The sequence below is a fragment of the Octopus sinensis genome, linkage group LG18 (genome assembly GCF_006345805.1).
Source record: "Octopus sinensis linkage group LG18, ASM634580v1, whole genome shotgun sequence".
NCBI lineage: Eukaryota > Metazoa > Mollusca > Cephalopoda > Octopoda > Octopodidae > Octopus > Octopus sinensis.
This window is the reverse complement of record NC_043014.1, coordinates 24,084,880-24,109,612: the sequence shown is the minus strand read 5'-3', so window position 1 is coordinate 24,109,612 and position 24,733 is coordinate 24,084,880. Positions and strand designations below refer to the sequence as shown.

At 38.4% G+C, this 24,733-nt stretch overlaps 1 protein-coding gene across 10 annotated transcripts in view; it reads left to right on the top strand.

The window, feature by feature from the left end:
* Positions 1–24,733, top strand: part of LOC115221613 (dynein regulatory complex subunit 6-like) — a 104,688-nt gene that overhangs the window by 47,439 nt on the left and 32,516 nt on the right. For 8 of the 10 annotated variants that reach the window (XM_036510786.1, XM_036510790.1, XM_036510793.1 and 5 more), the window contains 7 exons: positions 8,718–8,816; positions 13,235–13,349; positions 16,338–16,500; positions 18,996–19,115; positions 21,459–21,585; positions 22,816–22,953; positions 24,266–24,346. In XM_036510786.1, coding sequence (XP_036366679.1) covers positions 8,718–8,816; positions 13,235–13,349; positions 16,338–16,500; positions 18,996–19,115; positions 21,459–21,585; positions 22,816–22,953; positions 24,266–24,346 — 843 coding nt within the window. The remainder of the gene's footprint in view (positions 1–8,717; positions 8,817–13,234; positions 13,350–16,337; positions 16,501–18,995; positions 19,116–21,458; positions 21,586–22,815; positions 22,954–24,265; positions 24,347–24,733) is intronic. The other 2 variants (XM_036510787.1, XM_036510789.1) reach the window with 2 other exon arrangements.

Genomic DNA, 24,733 nt, shown 5'->3' with positions numbered 1-24,733 from the left:
GATTGGTTAAAATTGCCGAAATGCTCGGATTTTCAGATGAAATATCTTACAAACTATAGAATTTTCTCAATAAAACCAAGAGAAAATGATGTTTTATAAACACATTCTACCAGTATACGAAGTTTAAAAGTGTTTAGTTAACTAGAAATTGTGTTGACATCTGCTGTTCAAAAGGAAAAGATCCATATTTTTTGTATTTTGGATTTGCTTAGCTGTCCCTACTCACAAAATGAAATTTCCATGTCAGAAAAATTCAATGCAGGAGTGTCTATGTGTGTGCTTGAGAAAGTTGGAAAGAGAGAGAGAGAGAGAGAGAGAAAGAGAGAGAGAGAGTATTTCTTTATTTACCATAAGGTTGAGGAAAAGAGGGGACAAAACAAACGGGGTCAGGGTATCGAATGAGACAAAACATATGAATAAACAAACAATTAAAATATATACAATTAAATGAGAATGAGTGAATAACAAAAAATGAAGCGGAGGACGTGGTTGACCCCACAAACCACATACTCACACTGAAGACTTTGCTTTCTCCTTTTTCACATTCTTGATTAAACAGGTTCTTTCACCCGCAACATACTTGCTATATACTTCCATCTTTTACGAAACACACTTTTCCATTTCATGTGGAAAACGAAAAAGTCGATTAGCTTGAGACTGGAGATAAACATGCCTGTTGCAATTCCTTTTACTCTCGTCTTCCACACTACTTCTTTCGCCATAGCAACTACCAAGAGAAAACAGGCTCGCTCCTCCCTATTCAGGGAGGTTGGCGGAACTATCTTCATTACAGATTCGCTCAACAGTTGTACTCTTCTCGAATGTGACAGCAGGTGTTCGACATAAGCCCAGAGTTCAGTCACCTTGGGGCATTGCACAATCGCGTGCAGGACAGTTTCACGGTCCCTCTCACATCTTGCACAAACCGGCGAAGGTGCACACCCATGTCTAAAGAGCTTGTCTTGAACCGGTAAAGCTCCTCTGTAACATTGCCAGGCCAGGGATTTTTGGTAATTATCCATAGGCCCCGGACCGAATGTTCTTTGGAACAGGCTGGCCAGTTGATTTTCGTCGAAGCCCAGAGTTTCTCCTAGGACGTCATCACACTTAAACTCTACTAACCCTCTATAGAAGAACGAGGTAGTACCCCTGCCACTGGCGTTGCCTGACTGGGAGAGAAGCACGAGTGCCTGATAGCACTCTGCGTGCCACATGCCCAACCTCGGTCTACACTTGATCCATGGGTTCAGTTTGTTAAACGATGTGAACTGTGGAAATAACAGCTTGACGAACGGAGACCACACCTGCTCACCGTCCAGGTAAATCCAGAGGTGCCTAAGTCTGAGCGCATGTCTGTGCATTTTTAGCCACGGCATCCCTTCAGTGGCTTTTGGCAGCAAATAGAGCGCCTTACAAGAGGTCTGCTGCCCCTCCACAAAAAGCGAAAGAGCATGCGTTCCAGTTTGTTCAGCCACGAATCGGGGCAAGGCACGACGGTCAGGCGGTAAGTGATTACAGAGGCGATAAACACCTCTGCAACCTCCGCCCTCCCTTTCAAGGACAGCTTCCGCTCAGACTATGTCTGAGTTAGGAGAGCCACCTTTCTCGGCACCTCACTCCAGTTCTTCTCTATCTGGAGATCTGGACCTAACCAGATTCCAAGCATTTTCACCGGTCCTTCTGTCCAACGTCCTACGACACTATCGGAAGGCATCGACTTGCCCCTCCAGGTGCCGAGTTGCAAGCCGACCGATTTATCCCGGTTGACTTTCGCTCCTGCCACCGCTTCGTAGTCCCTTAAGGCCTCACCCACCCACTGTAGGTGCTCGACTCGGGAAACGATGATGGTGATGTTGTCCACATACGCCGAAGCTGACTTTCCGCACCCTAGATCTTGCGGAGTGCCTCTCATAGTTTCCAACCTCCTCAGCAACGGCTCGAGGGCCAAAATGTAGAGAAGCGGGGAGAGAGGACACCCTTGACATACCGAACGTTCAATGCTGAACAGCTCCGAAAGGAAACCATTTACTCGAACTACCGATTCGATGTTGCTGTATAAAGCGATGATCCATCCGCGGAAGGTCGGGCCGAAGCCAGCAGCCGCGAGGACCGCCGCCAGATACTGATGGTCCACCCTATCAAACGCTTTCGATTGGTCCAAGTGGACCATAGCCCCACCCTTGCCAGGAATCCTATTTACCCTTTCTAAGGTATAGCGTAGAAAGTGGAGATTGTCGTGGATGGTCCTTCCAGGGATGGCACAAGTTTGCGCCTCACCAACAAGTTAACCCACGACCTGCACCAACCTTTTTGCGAAGACCTTGGCCAAAATCTTCAACTATGCATTAAGCAGAGTGATGGGCCTAAAATTATCAATTAAATTCCCCTTGTTTGGGTCCTTTCTTAACAGCACTACCACCCCTCGGCTCACAGACTTAGGAATTCTCCCGTTCTGCTGCCAGTTGGTGTACACGCATGCAAGTAGGTGCCCAAACAAGTCTGGCATGCTACTATAGAGTTCGTAAGGCAGACCATCGAGTCCCGGCTATTTGTCCCCGCCGCAGTCTGCCAACATATCCTCGACTTCTTTGGCTGTGATCAGCGCCTCACAAGATTCCGCGTCCGGCCCTGATAGACGCGGATAACCGGCTAGGAAGTCTGCGAGCTTCTCCCCACACTCCAGCTCGCCGCTCCTCCCAAATAGCTGGGCGAAATGATTATGAAACACCTTGCACATCTCCTCGGGTTCGTTTACTAATCGACCATTTGGGCCCGTCAAGGATTGAATGGTTGAGTTGTTGCCACGCTGGCCCTCTACCACCCGGGCCCATCCGGCTGCGTTGATCCCTTCCTGTCTCATTGCACGGATCTTAGCCCTGACAATGCACCCTTCATGTTTAGCTTTGAGATGTTGGTCAAGTGCTAACCTCGCCGCTAACACTTTCGATGCACTGCCTGACCTCATTGCCTCCTCTATTCCCTTAACTAGTTCATTTTCTACTTTGTTTCTAGCACTAGCTAGTTTTTTGCTAAACCTAATTGACTCAAATTTGATGGCTCTTTTCAGGGCGTACCACCATTTGTTGTTGATAATGGATCCAGTTAACGCCCTCATTACTAATTGTTTAATCCGATACCTGTAGGCTTCACAGTCCAATAGTGACTTGTTTAGCTTCCAGTAACCGGTACCTCGTCTACACATGCTATCTATGTCGAGCATACAGGTCACTAATTTGTGATCGCTGTAGCTGATGATATGGTGTTGTGGACAGCTAAGTATTTTCTTATCTTTCTTTCTAGTTATGATTCTATCAATGTAAGATCTGGACGACCCGTCGTTTCTTGCCCAGGTCCACGCTGGAGTGTCTGGGTGGTCCAGTCTGAATCTATCTGCCAATTCGAAACGACTTAGCATATTGTTGAGGTGAGGTAATCCCCTCCTATTCTTTCTCGAGCCAACATAATCTACGCTTGCATCACAAATTATGTTGAAGTCACCTAGCAATACTAACGTGTTCGACGTGCCAAGAAAATTCTCTAGGCTTTTGAAATACTCTTTCTGCCCGGCTTTTCCTTTGCAGGGAGCATAGACAGCGACCAGCCTGAACACTTTACCACTGCTGTGCGTCACATCCAAAACGACCAACCTGCCTTCCGGATCTATAAAGACAGTTCTAATCTCTAAATCTAGGTTTTTCCTGACCAGCACTGCCACTGCTCCGCCCCCTCCAGGTCGACAGGGAGAAACGTATTTCTCGTAGCCGTTTAGAAGGGGCGTAAAGGCCTGCAGCCCACTCAGTCTGGATTCGGTAATTACCACTACATCCAAACGATACGAGCTAAGGTCGTCAAGGAGGTAGCCTTGCTTCCAATACGACCCCCAGGCCGCGAATATTTAGGTTAATATAGGGCGTAACAAATATCAGAAAATCAAAAAAAAAAAGTGTGTAATAGGTGTAAAACAACTTCCTATGAACGAATATGAAAAAAAAAATTCGCGCACGCGAAAGGGGGGTGGGGGAGAGGCCTCGGAAAATTCACATCGGGAAGTTCCGAAAGCGTCTGAGGGGCTGACCCGGGCACCAAAACAAAAAAAAAAATAGTGTAATATGCCTGTACAGATGGTTCGAAAAGTTCATCTGTAACGGGCCTACGTCCTCCGCAAAAGATTTTTTTATTTCAAAATAATCAGTGTTATCTATTGTATAAAATTCGACATTTTCAGAAATAGTACTATTTATATGTTACGGTATATTTTTTCGCCAATTTCATTAAAATAATTTTTTCTCTTAATGGGTTATTGTTTTTATTTATCGCCGTGAGGGTGTTTCTTTTTTTTTGTTAGGCGATTGTGGACGGTGGGGTTGTAGGTGTGTGTGTGTTTGTGTGTGCTTTTTCCAGTGTGTGTGTTTGCGACTGTATTTGTGGGTGTGGGTGTGCTTGTCTGTCTCGGAGTATAGTCCTGTGTATCTGAAGAGGGTGGATTTTTCCGTTTCCGTCTTCTATTTGAAGGTTCTATGGTGACCCACTCCTGGATGTTGTTGTTGTTTTCTCCCGTTGTCGGCTGAACTTCGACAATTGGGGTGTGCGACGTGGCTGCTATTTCTAGCGGTGTAGTTGTTGTTTTCGGCGTCGTGCTTGCCTCTGCAGTATTTTCTTTGGCTCTCTTCTTGCAGCTCGACCTTATGTGGCCTTTCTCGCCACATTTATAACACCTGGGCTTTCTTCCCTCGACTATTACCATCATGCTGGTATTATCGCCAATGGTGAGGGAGCTGGGCAATTTTTCCAAGTCCGAGTGGTTTGCTTGGATCACAAGTCTTGTCCATACCAGTTCATGTGACGATATCTCTTAGACTGAAGAATGGCAATTTCTTCCTCTTTGCCTAAGAGAATCGCTGCTATGACAAAGTCCACATCTATTTCGGGAGGAATGTCTGTGACCGTTATTCTGGAAGTTCTCATTCCTAAATAAAATGGTAGGAGAACTACATCTTCCGACTTCAACATTCTTGTTGAATGTTCCCTAGCTTTTTCTTCGCTAGGGAAACGCACCTCTACCGTGCCGAAGCGACTACCCCTCGTTATATAAGTAGTTTGTTGCCATATCGGCCTCAAACATTTTTCTATGGCTTCTCTCTGCACGAAGTCAATTTTCCTATTTTTCACATTATATGTCTTGTATATGACAGTTTTTCTCTCCGTCGCGTAAATTAATTCACTGGGAGGGAACAACTTCACATTATCACCTTTTTTTAATAAACTTTGGTACTTCTTTAATTCTTCTTTGTTAATAATGATGTTTTCACAGGGGCGAGTTGCTGCACTCGCAAAATTTATTTTTGACTTTTCCTGTTGTGTAGTAGCTTCGCTAGACATATTGTCGTCTGCTTTTGTAACGAGCGCTTGAGACGTCTCTTTACTTTTATCTTCCTCTTCCCACATTTTCGCCTTCATGCCTTCAAACAAATTTTCAACGTTTTCCTCCGACTCGGAGGAGATTGGTGGCAAATTCATGAAACAAGGGGGAAAGAACAGCAAAAAAGAAGTGGCCTCGACGACCAAAACAGCAAATTTTCAAACTTTTCAGCACAAAAACAATCTTTCACTGCGGAGCAAAGAATAACACGACCGATCAGAGAGAGAGAGAGAGAGAGAGAGAGAGAGAGAGAGAGGAAGAATAATAATAAAGAGTTTGGTTGAATATTTTCCTGTAATTGTGGGTGTCATTTGTTGCTGTTGTTACTGTTGTTGGTGCTGGTGCTGCTGCTGTTGTTCTTGTTCCTTTGATACTGTACACTGTCTCTGTCATTGGGGTTGTGATGTTGATAGCAGAGGGGGTCTCTTCTCTCATGCTTTTTGTTGTGGACAGAGAGCTCTGAAGCAGTCTTCTGTACCTTTCAGTTGGCATCTTAGCTTTCTGCCCCAATTGCAATATGTAGATCCACTACATCAGGCTTCATCATCATTGTTCTACCATGGTCGAGACAATGGAATTTACCATGCTATGCCAGACTTCACGGCCCATCAGGCTTAGGTTTAGAATCATTTCAATCTCCTCTGGTCCAGACCACGATGCCTCCATTTGTTTTATTTCATGGAGAGTATTGCTTCTATTTAAAGTGATGTAAGCTATCAACCACCAGATATCCAACCCTGGTGGAATTTTCTGTCTTGATGAGAAGGACATGACATCCACAAGTTGGGAAGAGGAAAAACTCCTTGTTGCATCTAGGGGCTTTAGAATGCTTCATCTTGAAGGCTTTGCTCTTGAAGAGGAACTACACACTCCCAAAATGCCTTGCATAGTGACATTTTCTTTGTCCATATTTCTTTCAGGGCTTGTTCCACCTGAGCATGTATCACTGCTTTTAGGACTCGAGTATTAGAACATACACAGAGATACACTACCATCTTCTGTGTGCCTCCCACCAAAACCTCAGCTGGGATGGCAGTTTATGCATTTCTCCCATTCAGCTTCACAAGTTGTTTCACCTGTACCAGGTCATCTTCTTTCTTGTTTAGGTTAAGTACAAGATTTGTAGGTGATTTTGCTGCTATCACAATCCTTGGTGATACTTTTATAATGGTTGCTGATGCTGATGCTGCTGTTGTAATTACCATTGCTATCATTGTTGTTGCTGCTGCTGTTGTTACTGTTATTATTGCAGCTGGTGTCACTATTGCTTTGTTGTTAAAAATGCCATGACCATTGTTGTTGTTGTTAGCTTTTACTCTCTCATGAAGATAGTTGTAGTATAAGATTTTCTTGCTATCTCCTCATTAAAACCTTTAGTGGATGTTAACAATGCTATAATTCCAATGTAAAAAAAAAAAACCTGACAAAAGCTTAAAATATTACAATAGAGATCTTTGCAACATGATTTGGCGGTCCCCACTCTTCACCTAGTAAATGAGTATGTCCTTATGTAAGGTACTAACAAAAATTAAAGAGAATAAACAAATTATTTCCAACAAGATTCTACAAACCTTCAGGAGCCAATGCAACACACATGTAAAGATGATGATGATGATCCTTTCTACTATAGGAATAAAGCCTGACATTTGGGGAAGGGGGATAGTTGATTACATTGACCCCAATGTTTCTCTGGTACTTAATTTAGTGAAACACTGGGGTTGATGTAATCAACTATCCCCCTCCCCCAAATTTCAGGCCTTTTGCCTATAGTAGAAAGGATTATTATTATTATATCGTTTTGTTTACATGTATGTTGCATTGGCTCCTGAAGTTTTGTTGAATTTTATCGGAATAAGAATAATCCTTTCTACAATAGGTACAGGGCTTAAACTTTGGGGGAGGGGACTATTCGATCACATTGACCCCAGTTTTTCACTGGTACTTATTTCATCAACCCCAAAAGGATGCAAGGCCAAGTCAACCTCAGTGGAATTTGAACTCAGAACATAGCAGCAGGCAAAATACTGCTAAGCATCTCGTCCAGTGTGCTAACAATTCTGCCAGCTTGCTGCCTTCGAAATAATAATAATAATAATAGAAAGAACATGTATGATAATTGACATAGCATGTCCCACTGATAACAGGTTCAAAGAGAAAGAAGAAAAGCTGAACAACTATGACGATTTGAAGTGGAAAATACATAGGTAGTAGTCAATGAGGAGAGTAGACGTAGTATCAATAGTAATTGATGCACTTGGAAGTATCAGCACTCAACTACCAACATGGTTCAGAAAGATTGGTACACATGCAAAGGTAGAACATCTACAAAAATCAGCATAGCTTGGAACTGCAAGAATTCTTCACAGGGTTCTTGAAGCATAACCAGTAAACAAGTGTCACCTTTGTCTGATGGCTGTGGACACTTTCCATCATACCCAGCAAAATAAGCTGTGAGTTTGCATCAAATAATAATAATAATAATAATCCTTTCTACTAAAGACACAAGGCCTGAAATTATGGGGGAGGGGACTAGTCAATTGTATCAACCCCAGCGTTTCACTGGTACTTAATTTATCAACCCCAAAAGGACGAAAGGCAAAGTTGACCTCAGCAGAATTTTAACTCAAAACATAAAGACAGATGAAATGTCGCTAAGCATTTTGCCCAGTGTGCTAAAGATTCTACCAGCTCATTACCATAGTGGTAGTAGTAGTAATAGTAATAATGGTTTCAAATTTTGCCACAAGGGCAGTAATTTTGGCGGAGGGTATGAGTCAATTACATTGACCCCAGTGTTCAACTGGTACTTATTTCATCGGCCCTGAAAGAATGAAAAGCAAAGTTAACCTCAGCAGAACCTGAACTCAGAACGTCAAAACAGACTAAATGCTACTAATCATTTTGTCCACCATGCTAACTGAAGTATCTCTATGGGCAAGTAATACCAGCAAATTTTTTTCTTCAAGCTTTTCCCTAGCATAGGTTTACTCATATCTCTTTTCCCTCTGCAACAACAGCAGTAGTAACATAGTAACAGCAGTAACAATTACAACAACTAATACTATTATTAGTGATGGTGGTAGTGGTGGTGATGGTGGGTAATGGTGGTGGGTGTCAGCATCATCGGTGTCGGTCTGTCAGGTGGTAGCAACTCATTAAAAAAAAGTTTACTAAAATATTATATGAACAACAATTTTTATTTCATTATTATGTTCTAGCATGGTCTTGGTAGTTCATTTTGAAAACAGCCATCAATTTTGAAAATAAATTCAAAAATAATTTCATCAAATATTTTCAGTTAACTCCTGAAGGATTCATGCAAATTTTCAACAAGTGTGATAATCTTAAAGTCTTTATTGTTGATGAATTCCCAACTTTAACAGACCAATGCATCCAGGTAAGGTAAATTTCATATAAGTACCCTCACTTAACCCTTTCATAATCATATTTCTTATGAAACTCAACCTCTATGTGTTTCAATTAATTTCAGATAACAATATATTACCTTGATTTATAAATTACATTTATGTATATTACCAGATTATTGATAGCATGTTTTTCAAGATACTCATGGATTTGTATGAATTTTCTGAAGCCTTAATTTCATCGTCATCATCACCATCACTTTTTAATATTTGTTTTTCATGCTGGCATGGGTTAAATGGTTTGAGAGGAGTCAATGAGCTGGAAGATTGCACCAAGCTCTAATGTTTGCTTTGTCATGTTTTCTACAACTGGATGCCGTTCCTAACATCAACCACTTCACAAAGTATACTGGGTGCTTTTTACATGGTACTGGAACAAATGAGATAATCTCACAAAACAAGATCCCTCAACTAAGGAGTGTAATATTAAGGGAGGTAATTTTATGCCAAGTGATGAGAAATTAAAGTATGATAGAGGGATAGAAATAGAGGAGATACATGGCAACCCCTGTTGGAAAAGGAGAGAAGATGGTGCAGAGGTGTTGGGATGTATCCTTAGGTACAGGAAGGTGAACAACAGAGAACTGGTCCAGAGGAGTGGACAAGGTGAATGGGTAGGTAAGATCGTAAAAGTGTGCAAGAAGAGTGGCAGATGGATAGAAAAGGTAGAAGAGAATGGTAAACATGAGTATAGGTGTGATCAATGGTGAATATAAATTCAGAGGAGGGAAGGTGGAAGAAATAAATTTGGGTCAGGGAGGTGATAGGTAGCAGTACAGGTAATGTGATATGTGGGCAGTGTTCAAAAGATGCACAGCACTGGGGACAAGGTGAGCAGTGCATAAGATGATGTACATAAGCAGTAGGGGCTGCCATTGTCCAAATGAAAGAGTGAAAGTGAAGGAGGCATTCAGTGGAGGATAAGATGGTAGGGGATGATATTGAAAATGTGAAATACAAAGTAAGTGGCTGTCATATAGTTACAATGACTGAGTGAATAATGCCATTGTCAGAAGATGGGTGTTATGAAGATGAGCTGTGGGGAAGAGACACATCAGGGACAGATTGAGTCAGGGGCATAGATGTAAGCAGTATATTTTTAAAGCCTCATTTGTGCTGAGATGGATGGGTTTTCTTGAACACAGCAATTGGCCAATCATCCCCAGCCTTTGTTACCTCCTTGCTGAGGCCCAACATCCAGAAGTCAGCCTTCACTACTTTGTTCAACATCTTCCTGGGTCTATCTCTTCCATGAGTTCCATCCACATTCCCTTACCTGTTATGTGTCCACAGTTTACCCTGGGTACACTATATGGAATTCCTACCTACACATTTTCTAAATATTGAACTGAGCCATTTTCCTGAAGAGATTTGTGGTTTATCTGTTTTCCAGCTTACAAGAACTTTTATCTTTGCTAAGTTAATTAATCTTTAGGACCTTTAATTACAGGTTTTACTTCTACACCTGGAATTTCATTTTTAATTCTCAGCTATATGAGCAAAGTCATCAGCATAGAGAAACTTCCTTGGGCAACCAGTTTTTAACTCTTTTGTTATGGCTTAGAGGATAATGATATATAGAAGGGGACTGAGCACCAAACACTGGAGAACTCCTACCTGCATTCATTTCATGGCTGTACTCATCTCCAACTTTCACCTTACAGAAAGCACCCTTGTCCATGGTTTGGATAGCTCTTATCAGTCATCTACCCCTAGTATCCACAGTGATTACCTATCAAAGGCTTTCTCCATGTTGACAAATGCTAAGTAGAGCAGTTTATTGTGGACTAAATACTTCAGCCATTACCTTCCTGGATAGCTTCAGTAGTGTTTCTCTCTAGCACAGAACCAAACTGCATCACATCTAACTTAACCCTCTTCCTAATTATTTGAGCAATAACCCTTGCCATAACTTTCCAGACCTGGTCTAGTAATTCAATACTTCTGTAATTATTTATCTTTAAGGCATTTCTTTTACCCTTGTAACAGTAGATATAATGTTTCTGTGCTTGTCATTGGATGTGATACCTTCTTGTACTACTTGATAAACTACTCAGGTGACTTGGCTATATCCCACTCTGCCAGATATTGTAGGCATCTCAGTTATAATTCCTGGCAGACCAGGAACTTTTCCTGTCTTCATATTCTTAATTTCTTTATCAATCATAGTTGTCAACTCAAGTAGCTGGTTCCTTTGCTGGATTCACATTAAGAAGACTTCCTTATTTTATGCATTCTCCACATTTAGCAGCCTGTCATAGTGGCACTTCCATGGCACCTTTCTAAATCACTCAGTGCAAGTGTATCATTATTGATCTGCATATACTTCTCTCCTACGACATCATAATTTTCTCTGACACACTATCTTGTAACCTGAAACACCACACACCTCTGGTCCTAGTGCCATTGATATTGGCAAATCTCTTCCTTCCTGCCTTTCTCCTTGCCTAGCTTCTCTTCAAACTACCTGGTATATTTCTCTGCTAACCCCATACTTCCTATCCTTCCATGTCTATCTCTTCACTTTTATGGCTGTCTACTTCACTGTTCTATCTCCACATCATCCTTGGTCTGGTTTGAACTTTGTACCAACCACAGATTTGATGTCACCCTCTGTAGGTTGTTTCATAAAAATTTCCAGTTACCCTCTATGTTGTACTTCTTTATTTTCTCCACCTTTTTGTTAAAAATCTCTATATCTCTGATTATTCAATGGATCTTTAAGATTCCAAACCTTCCTTTTCCAAACCGTTTTGTGGCTCTGAGTCCTTCTACTACTTTGGTTTAAAGTCACTAACTTTAATTTGCTGTATATCTTTAAAAAATGTGCTGCACCAATGTACTGCGATGAACTGTCTGAGATTGTTCATAATCAGTTACTGATACCGCACGGTATATATTGTCAAGATACAGTTCTTTCATGTAGGCAAAGCTCATTACTGTAAGGAGCAGAGATACTATTGTGTAACTAATGAGTGCTTCATCAGCTTGTGTCATTGAATTTAAGTCTGTGGAAAAATATGGTGGAGAAAGAAGACACATTAGTTACTAACTTCAAACCAAAGTAGTAGAGGTAGAATTACCAAGTTATTGGTCCTCCAGTCATGATCTCAAGCCTACTGCATGTGTTTTGTTGGGTCTTTTGAATGCAATACATGGATGATGCTTCCCAACTACATGGTTCTGAGTTCAGTCCCACAGCATGGCACCCTGAGCAAGTACCTTCTACTATAGTCTCAGGCCAACCAAGGCCTTGTGAGTGGATTTGATAGAGTGTAACTAAAAGAAGCCCATTGTGTGTGTGTGTGAATATATATCTATACAGACAGGTATCTTTTCCTTAAATAAATATAAAATGTTTGTGAGTTTTGTTCCTGTTTACAATACATTCAGCCCAACTTAATCCATAATAACCTTTCAGCATGACCAGGCCTAACCTGCAACAAGTGTTTTTGTCAACTGGGGTCAGTCTAGTGGTATTTTCTTTTTCTTTTTTTTTTGCTGCAGGTAACCAGTTCATTAGGTCACCAATTCAGTGTTATCATTCACAGGTGTTCTTTTTTTTTGGGGGGGGGGTAATATTTTAGGGCTAATGCATAACAATCTTTGGAGAGCTGTGTGCATCCATAAACCTCACTGTAGTTGTTTTCCTTCTTGTTTGTTTTGAAAGATGCTGCAATGATTCTTAGTCTTGCTGGTCCCCGGAAATCAAAATCCTCTGCATATCATTACACAGTATGTGACTATATCAGTATTTAGCTGCATTTTACTGTATCATATTCACAGATGAAAAGTAAGGATTATCATGCAGTTTAAGTGTTGTAAAAAAAAGTGATGACAGTTCATGATATTTATATAATGTCAAAATGATGCATAGAACATACCTATAACTTTTTCGCAGTTGCTAAACCTATTTTGCCTCATATAATCATACAGATATGATGTAAATAAAGCAACTCATTTTTAACATTGTCACCTGAGTTTCTTCTCAATAAAGCATCCATCTCCTTTCAATAGGCTGTATTGGGATTGCTAGATTAACAAAATTTAAAGAATAGTTCAAAACTTCACAACATATATGTGACCTAAACTAACATATCCCACACATCGGAAATCAAATGCATCCCTATGGAGTTTTTGACTATACTATCTGACAGCAATATACTCCAGCTGCATTCAGAAATGCTCATGCTGTCATTAGAAAATCTTATATAACTAAGTGCCTGTGTTTATGAAATTATAGGATGTCATTATTGTCACTTCCAATTTACTTTCACTTTTTTACAACATTAAACTCTATGTTAACCAAAGTACCATTTTTTGTATCTCTTCTGCATCTACATGGGGTCTTTATTTAATTATTTTTTATTGTTTTTCTCTTTATCTGAAGAGTATCTTACTTCATTGTTCCAAACTAGAACACATCTCCTTCCTTGGTTCTCCACTACTCACTGATGCAGCATTCCAGAAGTTTCCCAAAGCACTGAAAATTATCAAACTTGAAGGTATTTAGCTTTATTATTATTTTGGTTTGGCTCAGGTTCAGTCTTATTCCTGGTAGGATTTATGTGGGTAGTGGATTACTTCCTGTAACCTTAGGTATCCACAAGTTTTCAGCTGTCTATTAAGTGCTTAAAACCCTCCTGATAATCCATGCTGTCCCGAAGAGACAAACTTTCTGTAGGAGTTTTACTGGGCATTCTATTTCAATCTCTTTCAACCATTTGTCTATATCTTTGCTTACTGTTCCCAATGCACCAATTATTATAGGCATAACCTTTATTGTTCTCATGCTCCAAATTCTTCCTATTTCAAATTTTAAGGGATTGTATTTTTTCTGTTTTTCATTCTCTTTCTTTACAATCCTAGAATCAAACAGGCATGGTGAGTTGATCAGTAAACAACTTCGCTTTTCCTTATCTATCATTGTTATTTCCAGTCTTTTATTTTCTAACTTCTTGTCCATTTTGTCCCACAAAATCTTACATTCCTCTGACTCCAGTACTTTTTTTAACTCGGTGATTGTACCATATGCTTACAGCTTCAAATTCCTATTTCTGGCACAGTTTCCTGTGTAAAATTTTTACAGCTTGGTTGAGCCTCCATTTCTTATATTCTTCCTGTGCCAACTTGGGGCATTCCTCCACATGTATGTCACTGTCTCATTCCAAGTTATTATTATAACTACTACTATTATGACCATCATCATCATTATAGAAACAAGCTCAGATTTGGTCTTAATCCTGGTAGGATTTATGTGGGTAGCAGGTTACTACCTGCAACCTTAGGGATCCACACATTTTTGACAGTCCTTCAAGTGCTTAGAATCCTCCTGATAATCTTTACTGTCCCCAAGAGGCATTCTATTTCAATCTCCTTCAGCCATTTGTCTATATCTTGGCAAAAACCTACTTTTTCATCCCATATTCTCTTCACTCAATTCATGAAGCCTCTTTTTCCCATTTCATTCTCATTCTTTTACACTTTTGACTGCAATTTTGGTCCTGATCAATAGCTTGATGATGACCTGTTGGAGGTTGATCAGTTACTCCCTGCTTACCATGCATCACAACTTCACTGTTAACAGTTCCATTGTGGTTATTATTTGATTTTGACATCACTCATTTAAAGGTAGTATTTGTAAGTTGTGCAGTCACTGGTATTTTTATTGTAACACCATCACCAGGTGGGTTGCTAACACAGACTCTGAGAGTTCACATCTGCCCTCGTGTACACTGTTTTTAGTACCAGTCTCATTCAATCCAGTGTTTTATATCTTTGTATTTGACATTTTTATTATTATTTCTCTTTATCACAGGTTTTTGTTGGAGCTCCTGGTGTTTTACATGCATGGCGGGTTTTCTACCTGCAGCCTACAAGACCATGCTATCTGTTCTTTTCAGCTAATACTTTCCTGATTATTTTGGCCATGCTAAGGAGGCAAACCTTTTCTAACACTTCTATTGGACACTCTATTCCAATTTCCTTTATATTCCCCTTGATGCCTTCTGATACTGTTCCCAAGGACCCAACAATAATTAGCACTATCTTCACCTTCTTCATTTTCCGTAGCCGGGCTATTTCATATTTAAGAGGGTTGTATTTATCTATCTTTTCCCTTTTCTTCTTGACTATTCATGGGTCAAAGGGGCAACGAGCCAATGTGAAATTTTGCATTAAATTTGAGAAGAATGCTACAGAAACATTGAGCATACTTCAGCAAGCTTACAGTGATGAGACAATTGGTTGTATGCAATGTTTCGAGTGGCACTGGTACTTCAAAAGTGGAAGAATGTCCCTAGAAGACTTGCCACAAACATCAGCCACTGGAAATGTAGTTTTGTGCATTGACAATTTGTCCCTCTGGGCCAGACAATCAATTTTGCTGCAACATTTTGAAGCATTTGAGGAAGGACTGGATCTGTGGAGTGCAGAGAATTGGATTCTTCACAACGACAATGCACTCTGTCATCAAGCTCTCCTCACTCACGAGTTTCTTGCCAAAAACAACATGGCATCACTTCCACACCCACTCTGTTTGTCGGATTTAGTGCCTCAGACTTCCATCTCTTACCAAAGATGAAAATGCAACTCAAAGGTTGCCGTTTTACCACTGTTCTCAAGATCAAGAGCAAATCACAGAAAGTCCTCAACTTGCTTATGGAAAACAACTTCCAGGCTAGATTCCAAAATTGGCAGGAATGCTTATTGCTGTGCATGGTGACTATTTCATGGGATATGATGCTAAAACTTAGGTAACTAAGTTATGTTTTATTAAACATAACTTGTCTGGGAACCTTTTGATACCACCTCATTTATCTGATAAAAAAAAAGGCAATGGTCGTACCTGGAATGTTTTTAATCATACAATTGCTTTAGCATAACTAATCTGGAGCTAAACAACAACATCATCATCATCATCATCATCATCATGTATAATAATTTCAATTTCCTTTTCTTTCTAAGTTCTACTCAATTATTGTGTTTGAAAGAATGGGAAGAAAATGAATAGTTGTGTGTGTGTGAATAAGGTTGTTGTGCCTCACATTATCACTTGCTCAAACTAAGAAGTAATCAACAAGTCTAATTCATCTAAAACAGGAATGTTCTAATATGAATTCACCATTTATAAGTTGATAGTGTAATACCTGTCACCATTTCTCCATATAAATGTGTGTGTGTGTGTGTGTGTGTGCTGTTGTTGCTTAGCTACAATCAGTCCTAACTGAATGAACCTATTATTATTCAAAAATATTCTAGCCATGACCACCCTCATTTTTCAGAGATTCTGCATGCAGGACTACATTATTTAATACATCTCCTCCATTCCTGTTTAGAAGACAGTATCATGATATGATTTGAGGCTATCACCTAAAGGTTCTTTCCTTGGCTTATTTCTGTTTATACATGTGAGTGTAAGTGTAGATAAATGTAAGGTTGAACATATTGTATGCATGTGATTCTCTTCTAAAATGATAACTCATCTATTATAGGTAACAATCGTATCTCTGACATGTCTATCAAACTGCTAAGCCGAATGTGTCCCAATGTGAGCCATATCTATTTAGCAGATTGCCAGAGACTAACAGATATATGTCTTCGATATTTAGCAACTTGCAAGCAACTAACCATTCTTAACCTTGCTGAATGTATAAAGTAAGTATAAAATCTAATTTATAGTTTCTAGTGCTGTGTTCAAATCATGAGAATAGATATGGGCATCTGATTAGGAAGTTTGTTTCACAACTCCATGGTTTCAAGTTCAATCTCACTGTATAGCACTTTGGCTATTGGTTTTCTACCATATCATCAGGTCAACTGGAGGTAAGTTGAAAACTTGGAGATCTTTGGCAGGCTGAAGGTTTAGTTTAGTTGATTTGAGAAGAGGGAATACCAAGAGCACTGTAGTGTAATTAGGAATGTAGTTACTCAACAAGTGATAGATATGTGATTTGATACCCATCACTGGATCAGCTGTTCTATCAAATTGTTTTTATTGGCTGTGGTCATGGTAATTGCAGATTTTTCCAAAACCTGTTAGATGATGCAATTAACATTCTTTTCTAACTGTTGTAAGTTGATGACTATAGGAAAAACTGTTGGCAAGGAGGGAATTCTAGAGGAAGAAGGACAAGGAAATAGAGGGAAGGACTAACCCAGTTTGAAAATATATATGACTAGCAGTATTGCCTGGCTTGTGCGCTCGTGCGTTCTATGCACGCGCGAATCAAGCTAAACTTGGATGAAGTTCAATCAAAATTCAATTATTTTGGTTTTAAAATCAAGCATTTAATGCCCTCTATTTTTGCGCTTATGTGTTCCATTTCCTCAATAGGAAGTACGTAGAAGCGTTTCATAAATTTTTGTTGATCAAATAATTGCATTGTTGAATTATTCTTTTAGATCAGTATTTCTCAACGGGGATTTCAGGGAAGAGTTTCAGGGAGTCGCTGGCGATATATCGTGATGATCAAAAATCTGGCCTGCTAAAATTTGATTAAAGTGATTGAAACTGCAGACTCAATGCAAAATGGTCACATTTAATTCAAAGCGTTAAAAATTATGAAAACAATTGGTATGTGTTCACAAAGTCCAAATGATTAATACGAAAAAACCCTCCAGGCTACATCCCGAAAATTCATTTCTTTGCCGAATTTCTACAATGTTTACAGCGATTCGTTTTTATATCTTGGATTTTTTATTTTTCATGCAATTTACGCATGCTTGCACGCATGGTGAACACAGTTCACGTCAAACAGCTGACTGAGTAAAGTTCACTATTCAATGCATGGGATAAGGCCTAAACAAACACATTATTGATTTTTGCACTTGCGAGATGAATTTCAGAACAGAAATAGCGTAGTTCAATTTTCATTCGCCTAAACTTTAAGTGACCCATTTTTGGTGGGTCTACGATTTGTTGGCTGGGAGGAGATGTGCCGGGAAGTTAAAAACACAGATATACACAAGTTGAGTTTTATATATATAGATAAGAGGAGGAGAAATGAGTGAGTTAGGAGTGCCCAAGTGGAGATCACCTAAGACCAGCCAGCTTTGAGGAGTAGTAACAACTGTTGTAGAGAGTTGTGAATTGCAAAGGATTCAGTTTCTGCAAGGTGGGAATCTGTATCAGATGAGAGTGAGAGTTAAGAAGAGGTCTGAACACCAGAGTCACCAAGGTAAATGACTTGTTTCAATGTAAGAAGAGATATAATTGAAGGGATCGTGATGTTTGGAGACGGTCGGAAAGCAGAAGTGAAAGTAGATGTACCAAGAGTTGGGTAAGGAGACTAGTAGTCCTTCATGCTGATATTCAGAAGGAAAAAGTGAATAGTAGGGACAGAAGAATCTATATATTATATGCATGTACAGAAAACAATTTTTCAAAGTGAATTTTGAGTAGTCTGAAGAGCAAAAAAGGGCTACAGATGAGAGAAGAATAGAATGTGTAATTCAATAAGTGGCAGTATATGTGTTACAGGTTGGATCAGAGTCCAAAGATATTAGAGAAGATGAGGAAAATTTTGTCTTGTGGGTTTAGTGTTATTTTTTGACAGAAACATTTAGGTACAGTGTATCAACATCCTACACTCTACAACACTATGGCAGGCTGTTATCATGATTGTGGTAAACACCTAACTGTGGACCAGCTCTGAATGCTTGCACCAATAGGGCAGGAGGTAATATTAAAATTGGTAGCATAATGTGCCTACCATTAAAATTGTTCCTATAATTTCTAATAACATTTATATCAAAGTGTTAGCAATTAATCTATAGTTTGATTTATGGATTAATTGTCATGTAAACACCAAACTGAGATAGAATGCTTCACTGTAATGGACATTTGTTGAACAACCTATCCTGATGGTATTAAGTGGCTGAAAAGAGATAAATGAATTCAAGAAATAATTAATAGCATATAATTTGGGAAGAGGAAACAGAAAGTGCTGTGCAATGTGATCACTAATGTAAACACCTAGCAAGCAATGGGTTTGTGGTTCAAGTTTTACTATTACCTTTGTTTGGGTAGTTATTCTTTTCTGTCTCCAACTACAGCTCATAAAGCATAATTTCATTTACACTAAAATGTTAACAGTTTATTCATACTCATGGTTATCTTGTCAAATGAAATAAGTTTTTAAAATATCTAGCATTACAGATGCTGGGATTCGAAGTTTTTCTGATGGGATCTGTGCCATTAAGTTACGTGAATTGAATCTATCAAACTGTGTGCATCTGGGTGATATGTCTTTGATCATCATTTCTAAAAAGTGAGTCAAAGAATTTCTATTTTGTTCAATAGAAATTGAAAATAATATAACCGTTTTCAACTATGTTAGTTTGTGTATCTGCCTGCTTCAGTGAGTTTCAGTATTTGCCTGCAAACACACATCTTCATACACACACATGCAAACACACACACGTGCACACATGTACCCACATACACATATGTTTGTGTAGTTAAGAAGTTCACTCCATAACCACTGGGTTTTGGGTTTAGTCCCACTGCATACCTCCTTGGATAGGTATCTTGGTTTGATCAATAGAAACTGTTGGAAGCCCATTGCATATATATATATATAGAGAGAGAGAGAGGGAGGGAGAAAGAAAGAGAGAGAGAGGGTGTCCCAGAAAGTGTATGCACATTTTAATTACTGATAATCCACTTGATTTTCATTTATTTTTAGACTTAACCCTTTAGAAATAAAGAATGGAAACTAGACTAAGCTTTGAACAAAGGAAATTTGTCCTAAAGTGCTACTGGAGGTTTTGAACCACATCAATCAAAGTACTAGCACACTTTAGACGGGAGTTTCAACAGAGCCACTTACACGATTCACCATCACTTGCATTAGAGATTAGTTTGAAGCAGATGGAACTGTTCAGAATATGCACAAGAAATGTTCCAAAAGACCACAGACAATAACAAGCTCTGCAAAGTAAGAAAAGATACTAGAAACATATTGGCCAGAGTTCAAGTAAATCTGTGTAGCAAGAAAGTCATGAGATAGGAATTTTAAAATTAAATGTACATTGCATTTTGAAGTGCTGCCAGAGAATAAGTTATATTTTAAGAATAGTCAATGAAGATGATCTGGACCAAAGAATGGAGTTTTGTGAGTGGTACTTGGCAAGATGTAGAAAAGATGTATACTTTCCAACAAAGATTGTTTGGATTGAAGAGTCTAAATATAAATTAAATGGCTTAATTAACTGCCACAATTGCACCTGTTGCATATTGTGGAGAGTCATCATGTTAATTTACCTGGAGTTACAGTATGGTGCAGCTTATCATTAAATGGCTTAACTGGACCATTCACTTTTGACAGCACTGGCAACGATCACACCCCATTTTATTGAACATGCTGCAACAATCTCATACCAAGTATTCATGAGGACTTTGAAGATGTAGAATTTTATTACCAGCAAGATGAAGTACCCCAACACTACCATAGTAAATAAGGGCCATCCATGACAAGATTTTGTGAAACAGGTGGATTCAATGAATAAGTTCACTAGAATATGATCTGCCTTCCCCGGACCTCACACTGCTTGACTTTTTAATGTTTATTGTACAAAACCAGCAACAATCAATTAAATGAGAACAGCCATTGATTGAGAATGTGCACAAATAGCTAACAAAATGTTTCTTTGTGCTTGCAATTCTATTGCTTTACATTACCAGCAGTGCCTGGACCAGAGCAGTGATCAGTTTGAAAACACATGTTCATAAAACATTAAATTCTGTTTGTAGATTCTACCAAAGTTTGAAAAAGAAATATTTGGTCATCCCATGAATAATGCTGTTTTTTTAATTGCATTAACTAAAAGTCAGAGGGGAATGGGATAACCTACCTGCATCAACTTGCTATAAAAGCAGGTAGTAATTTTACCTTGTCCTTATTCTTAGTGCATGTTTTGAAGAGTGCAGTTCGAGTTTAACAGTTATTTTGTCAAAGCTATAATGAAGTGACAAAGGAGCATATTCAGCATATTTTGCTTTATGAGTTCAATAAAAGCAACAGCCAACCACTCTGAGAGTGTAGTGGGGGCTTTTATGTGCCAGTCTTTCTCTGACTGCCTCGCAACTCAGTGCTACCCATATATATGAGGCCATCCAGCCAGAAAGAGAGACATACCGTACGTAACAGTGCGTATTTCCCTTTCCAAAACTTTGTCTTCTTTAAACTCTCTGTGACCGTAGAGGGCCAGAGGTCAAGTGCCTACGGCCATAAACAACCATGCTCCTTGACAGGACAAAGGAAATACCACTGACCTAAACACCATTTTGATCCCAGCTAATGGAAAAAGGGACGTAATGTTATTTTTTTTTGTTCGTCTTCATTTTTTTTTTGTGCAGTCGTATCAATATATATATCCATAATCATCTTAACAATTATAAATTAAATATTTTTTTTGTCTACTTTCAGACTTATTTTTGAGTACTTTATTCTAAGTTAACCCCTGGAATAATATATATCTGTCTCCCTGTATATCTACATTCCAACATACCTACACACATACCTGCTACAAACAGATGACAACTATAATTACTCAAATCTTTGTAAATCTATATGCTTGCATGTATATATTTAATCAATCTATTTCTGTAGATTACAGAATCTGACTTACCTTAGTCTGAGCTTTTGTGATAACATCAGTGAATCCAGTCTGGAAGCATTGGGGCAGGCACCAAATCTAATTTCACTGGACATTTCTGGTAGTTCTTGTTCAGATCAGGTATTTGTTTAAATGTGAAATTTATCTTGTATGAAAGAGCACGTGAACAAGTGAAGGAAAGAATAAAAGGCAGAAAAAAATGAATAAATATCACTACACTACTCTTATTCAAAGTTAGATAGGTTTTCTGTTATATGGTATGTTAAATAGGTCTAAGTTAGTAGCATAACTTTTCTGTTTTTATCAATTTGTGATAAAGGATATATAGTGTAACACATTTAATATATTTATATTGTAATATGACAGAGGATATGTGTAACCTAGTTCTACTAGTCATAACCTGTCGCTACACTACTGGGTAATGACCTAGTCAAGATGAATTAGGTCCTTCATATTAATAACATTAATATACTCAGCAACAACATGCTTTAATACAAATTTTAATTCCATCTTTCACATGCACTCACTCTTTCCCACTATATTTCTCTCTCAACAACAACCTGTCATCATAGTGAAAGTGCTTTTTTAAAGTCTGTGTTTGTGTTGTCTATATGTTCAAAGACATGCACACACACACACACACACAACTCAAAAAGTAACTATGTGTATTATTTGTATACATTTAGTTGACGCACTTCCACTTAAAATTCCCATGTTTTTAATCAAAACTTGTTAGTTACTATGGTGACTGTACTACTTATCTATCTATCTTTCACACACACACACTCTCTCTCTCTCTCTCTCTCTCTCTCTTACTATATTTCTCTCTCAACAACAACTTTTCTCCTCCTGTTCTAGATATATGTTGTGACAAGGACTATCTCCCCTTTTAATTACTCCCCTTCTTCCCTCCCTCTATATACATGTTGTTATGGACAGACAGGTGGAGATCAGTTTCTCTTTTATAACAGAAGATTTTAGTGTGACATAGAGAATGTAACATCAATTTATATCGGTTGTGTGGCATGAGAAGTGACACATCTTTTGTATTCATATTATTATATGACACAGATTGTGTAACATTTATTTTTTTGTTAATGATACATGAAATAATTTTAGATACTCTTTTTCTAAAAATGAGATACATTACTCACAGCTGAACTACCTTTAATCATCGAGCTGCTCAATTAGAGCTGACTTGGTTCTAAACAATCACAGACTAAATAAAAGATTTTCCATTCTACACACTTTATAATTGTTACTACTTCACATCCACCAAAGAAAACAAAAACAACAGAGGACTATTTGTTGGGTTTTTTAACTATGTTTGTTTTCTCTTTATTTTATCAGAGTATTTCCGCAATTGGAAAAAGAGCAAGGATGAAGAATATCAACATTTCCCAGTGTACTAATATTACAGATTTAGGGCTCCAGAAGTTTGCTAAGCAATGTCCAGGCTTGGAGCAGATTGATCTTTCACACTGTCTGGTAAATTGTCCTTCACATTCTTTTATATGTTGACTCAATATCTCAAATCAGGTTGAGATAACAACAATTTGACAATATTCTATAAATGGTACAAATCTGGAGTTGTCCTCTGAGTGTTATGGTTGGGATTTTCATGTGCGTTAATTTACATGAGATCTGACATGTACAGTGACCTAAAGGACCAATCTAATAAAATCATAGTTCAGTTTATCTTGTGTAAATGAATATATAAACAATATAAAGTTGCATGTAACATAAAGTTCTGTTGAACAATTTTATGCTTCACAAGCACACCCACACACTCACACACATACACAACCATGCATTCACTTCTACATAAATACATATGTTCGTTCAATTAATAATTTGTTTGACATCCATTTTTTCCAAGCAAGCATGGATTAGACAAGATTTTACAGTCAAATGCTCTTCCTACTACCAATCCTTGCTTTTGAACTAAGGTTTGGCAGAACCAACATGACAGCTTGGGACTAGGCTATCCCGATAGACTCTATCTGTGTTACAAGTAAAGTCCATCATTTTTTATAGTGTAAATGCTTGACTAATCCACAAATATGTGTACTCTTAAATTAATTCTCAGGTAGTATCAGCATGACAACATGTTACAAAGCTGTGTTTTGGTTTACAGGTATTGTCCATGTGATCAACTTGCAAACAGTTTTGGCTGCTATCAGTTTGTGTTGTTTGTCATTGAGGCATCAGGTATTTTAGGACCCCATACTACCAATTTACTCTGAAAAATAGGGATAATGGCAGCCTGTTGGAGAAATGAGGCCCATGAGGTGGAGTAACCACTGCAGCAAGTGTTGCTGGCCATTCTCCATGGCAATGCCATTGTAGTCATTAGTGCAGAGAGCAGCTGAGCACACTATTTGTTCTGGGGTATGTGGCCCATCGTTCTCTCCCCTTCCATCTTTCACTGCCTCAGCCCACCATTTGTCTCACTTTTTCTATTTTTTCCATTCTTATCTCTCTTTCTTCTTGTTTCTTTGTATTTAAATGTTCTAATAATGTTTCCAACTAGCCAGTGTCTTCGCAATGTTTAAATCAACCAAAGGCTATCATGACACTTACCATAGGTCTCACAATGTGGGATTGATCTTGACAACTAATGATTGTAAAGTGAGCTTCTTAACCACTTAGCCATGCCTGCTTTATATATTTTTAAATTTACATTAATTAAATCTTTTAAGATAATAATATAACTACATAAACACAATAGAGAGGAATATGTAATATAAAATATCTAATGTGCACTTGTTAATAATATCCACTTTTACATTTCCTGTAGCAAATTACAGATGTTGCTATAAAGAATTTAGCTTTCTGCTGTCGTCTTTTGAGTTGTGTGAAATTATCTGGTTGTAAATTTGTAAGTAATATTTAAACTTCTTAATTCAATATGAAAATTCCATTTTTTGTTGTTGTTGTTTCTGTAGTTCTTAAATCTTGAATAAAATCTATTAAATATTTTAGGGTAGCTTTTAGTAAACTACAAAAAATAAATTTGCTCAATAAAATGTAAATACACAAAGAACTGTTGTAATAGCAATAGAAAATAAAATGGGTTGATACAGTAATGTGAATTAGTAGCTATAAAGTTGTTGTTAAATGATGTTTCTCTGGATACACTAGCTATAATATATTGGCAAATGCTAGTTTGTGTGCATAGCATTTGCAATGTCCCATATATATATAAACAGGTTGCTGCTACTGGTGACACGTAAAAAATACCCAGTATACTCTGTAAAGTGGTTGG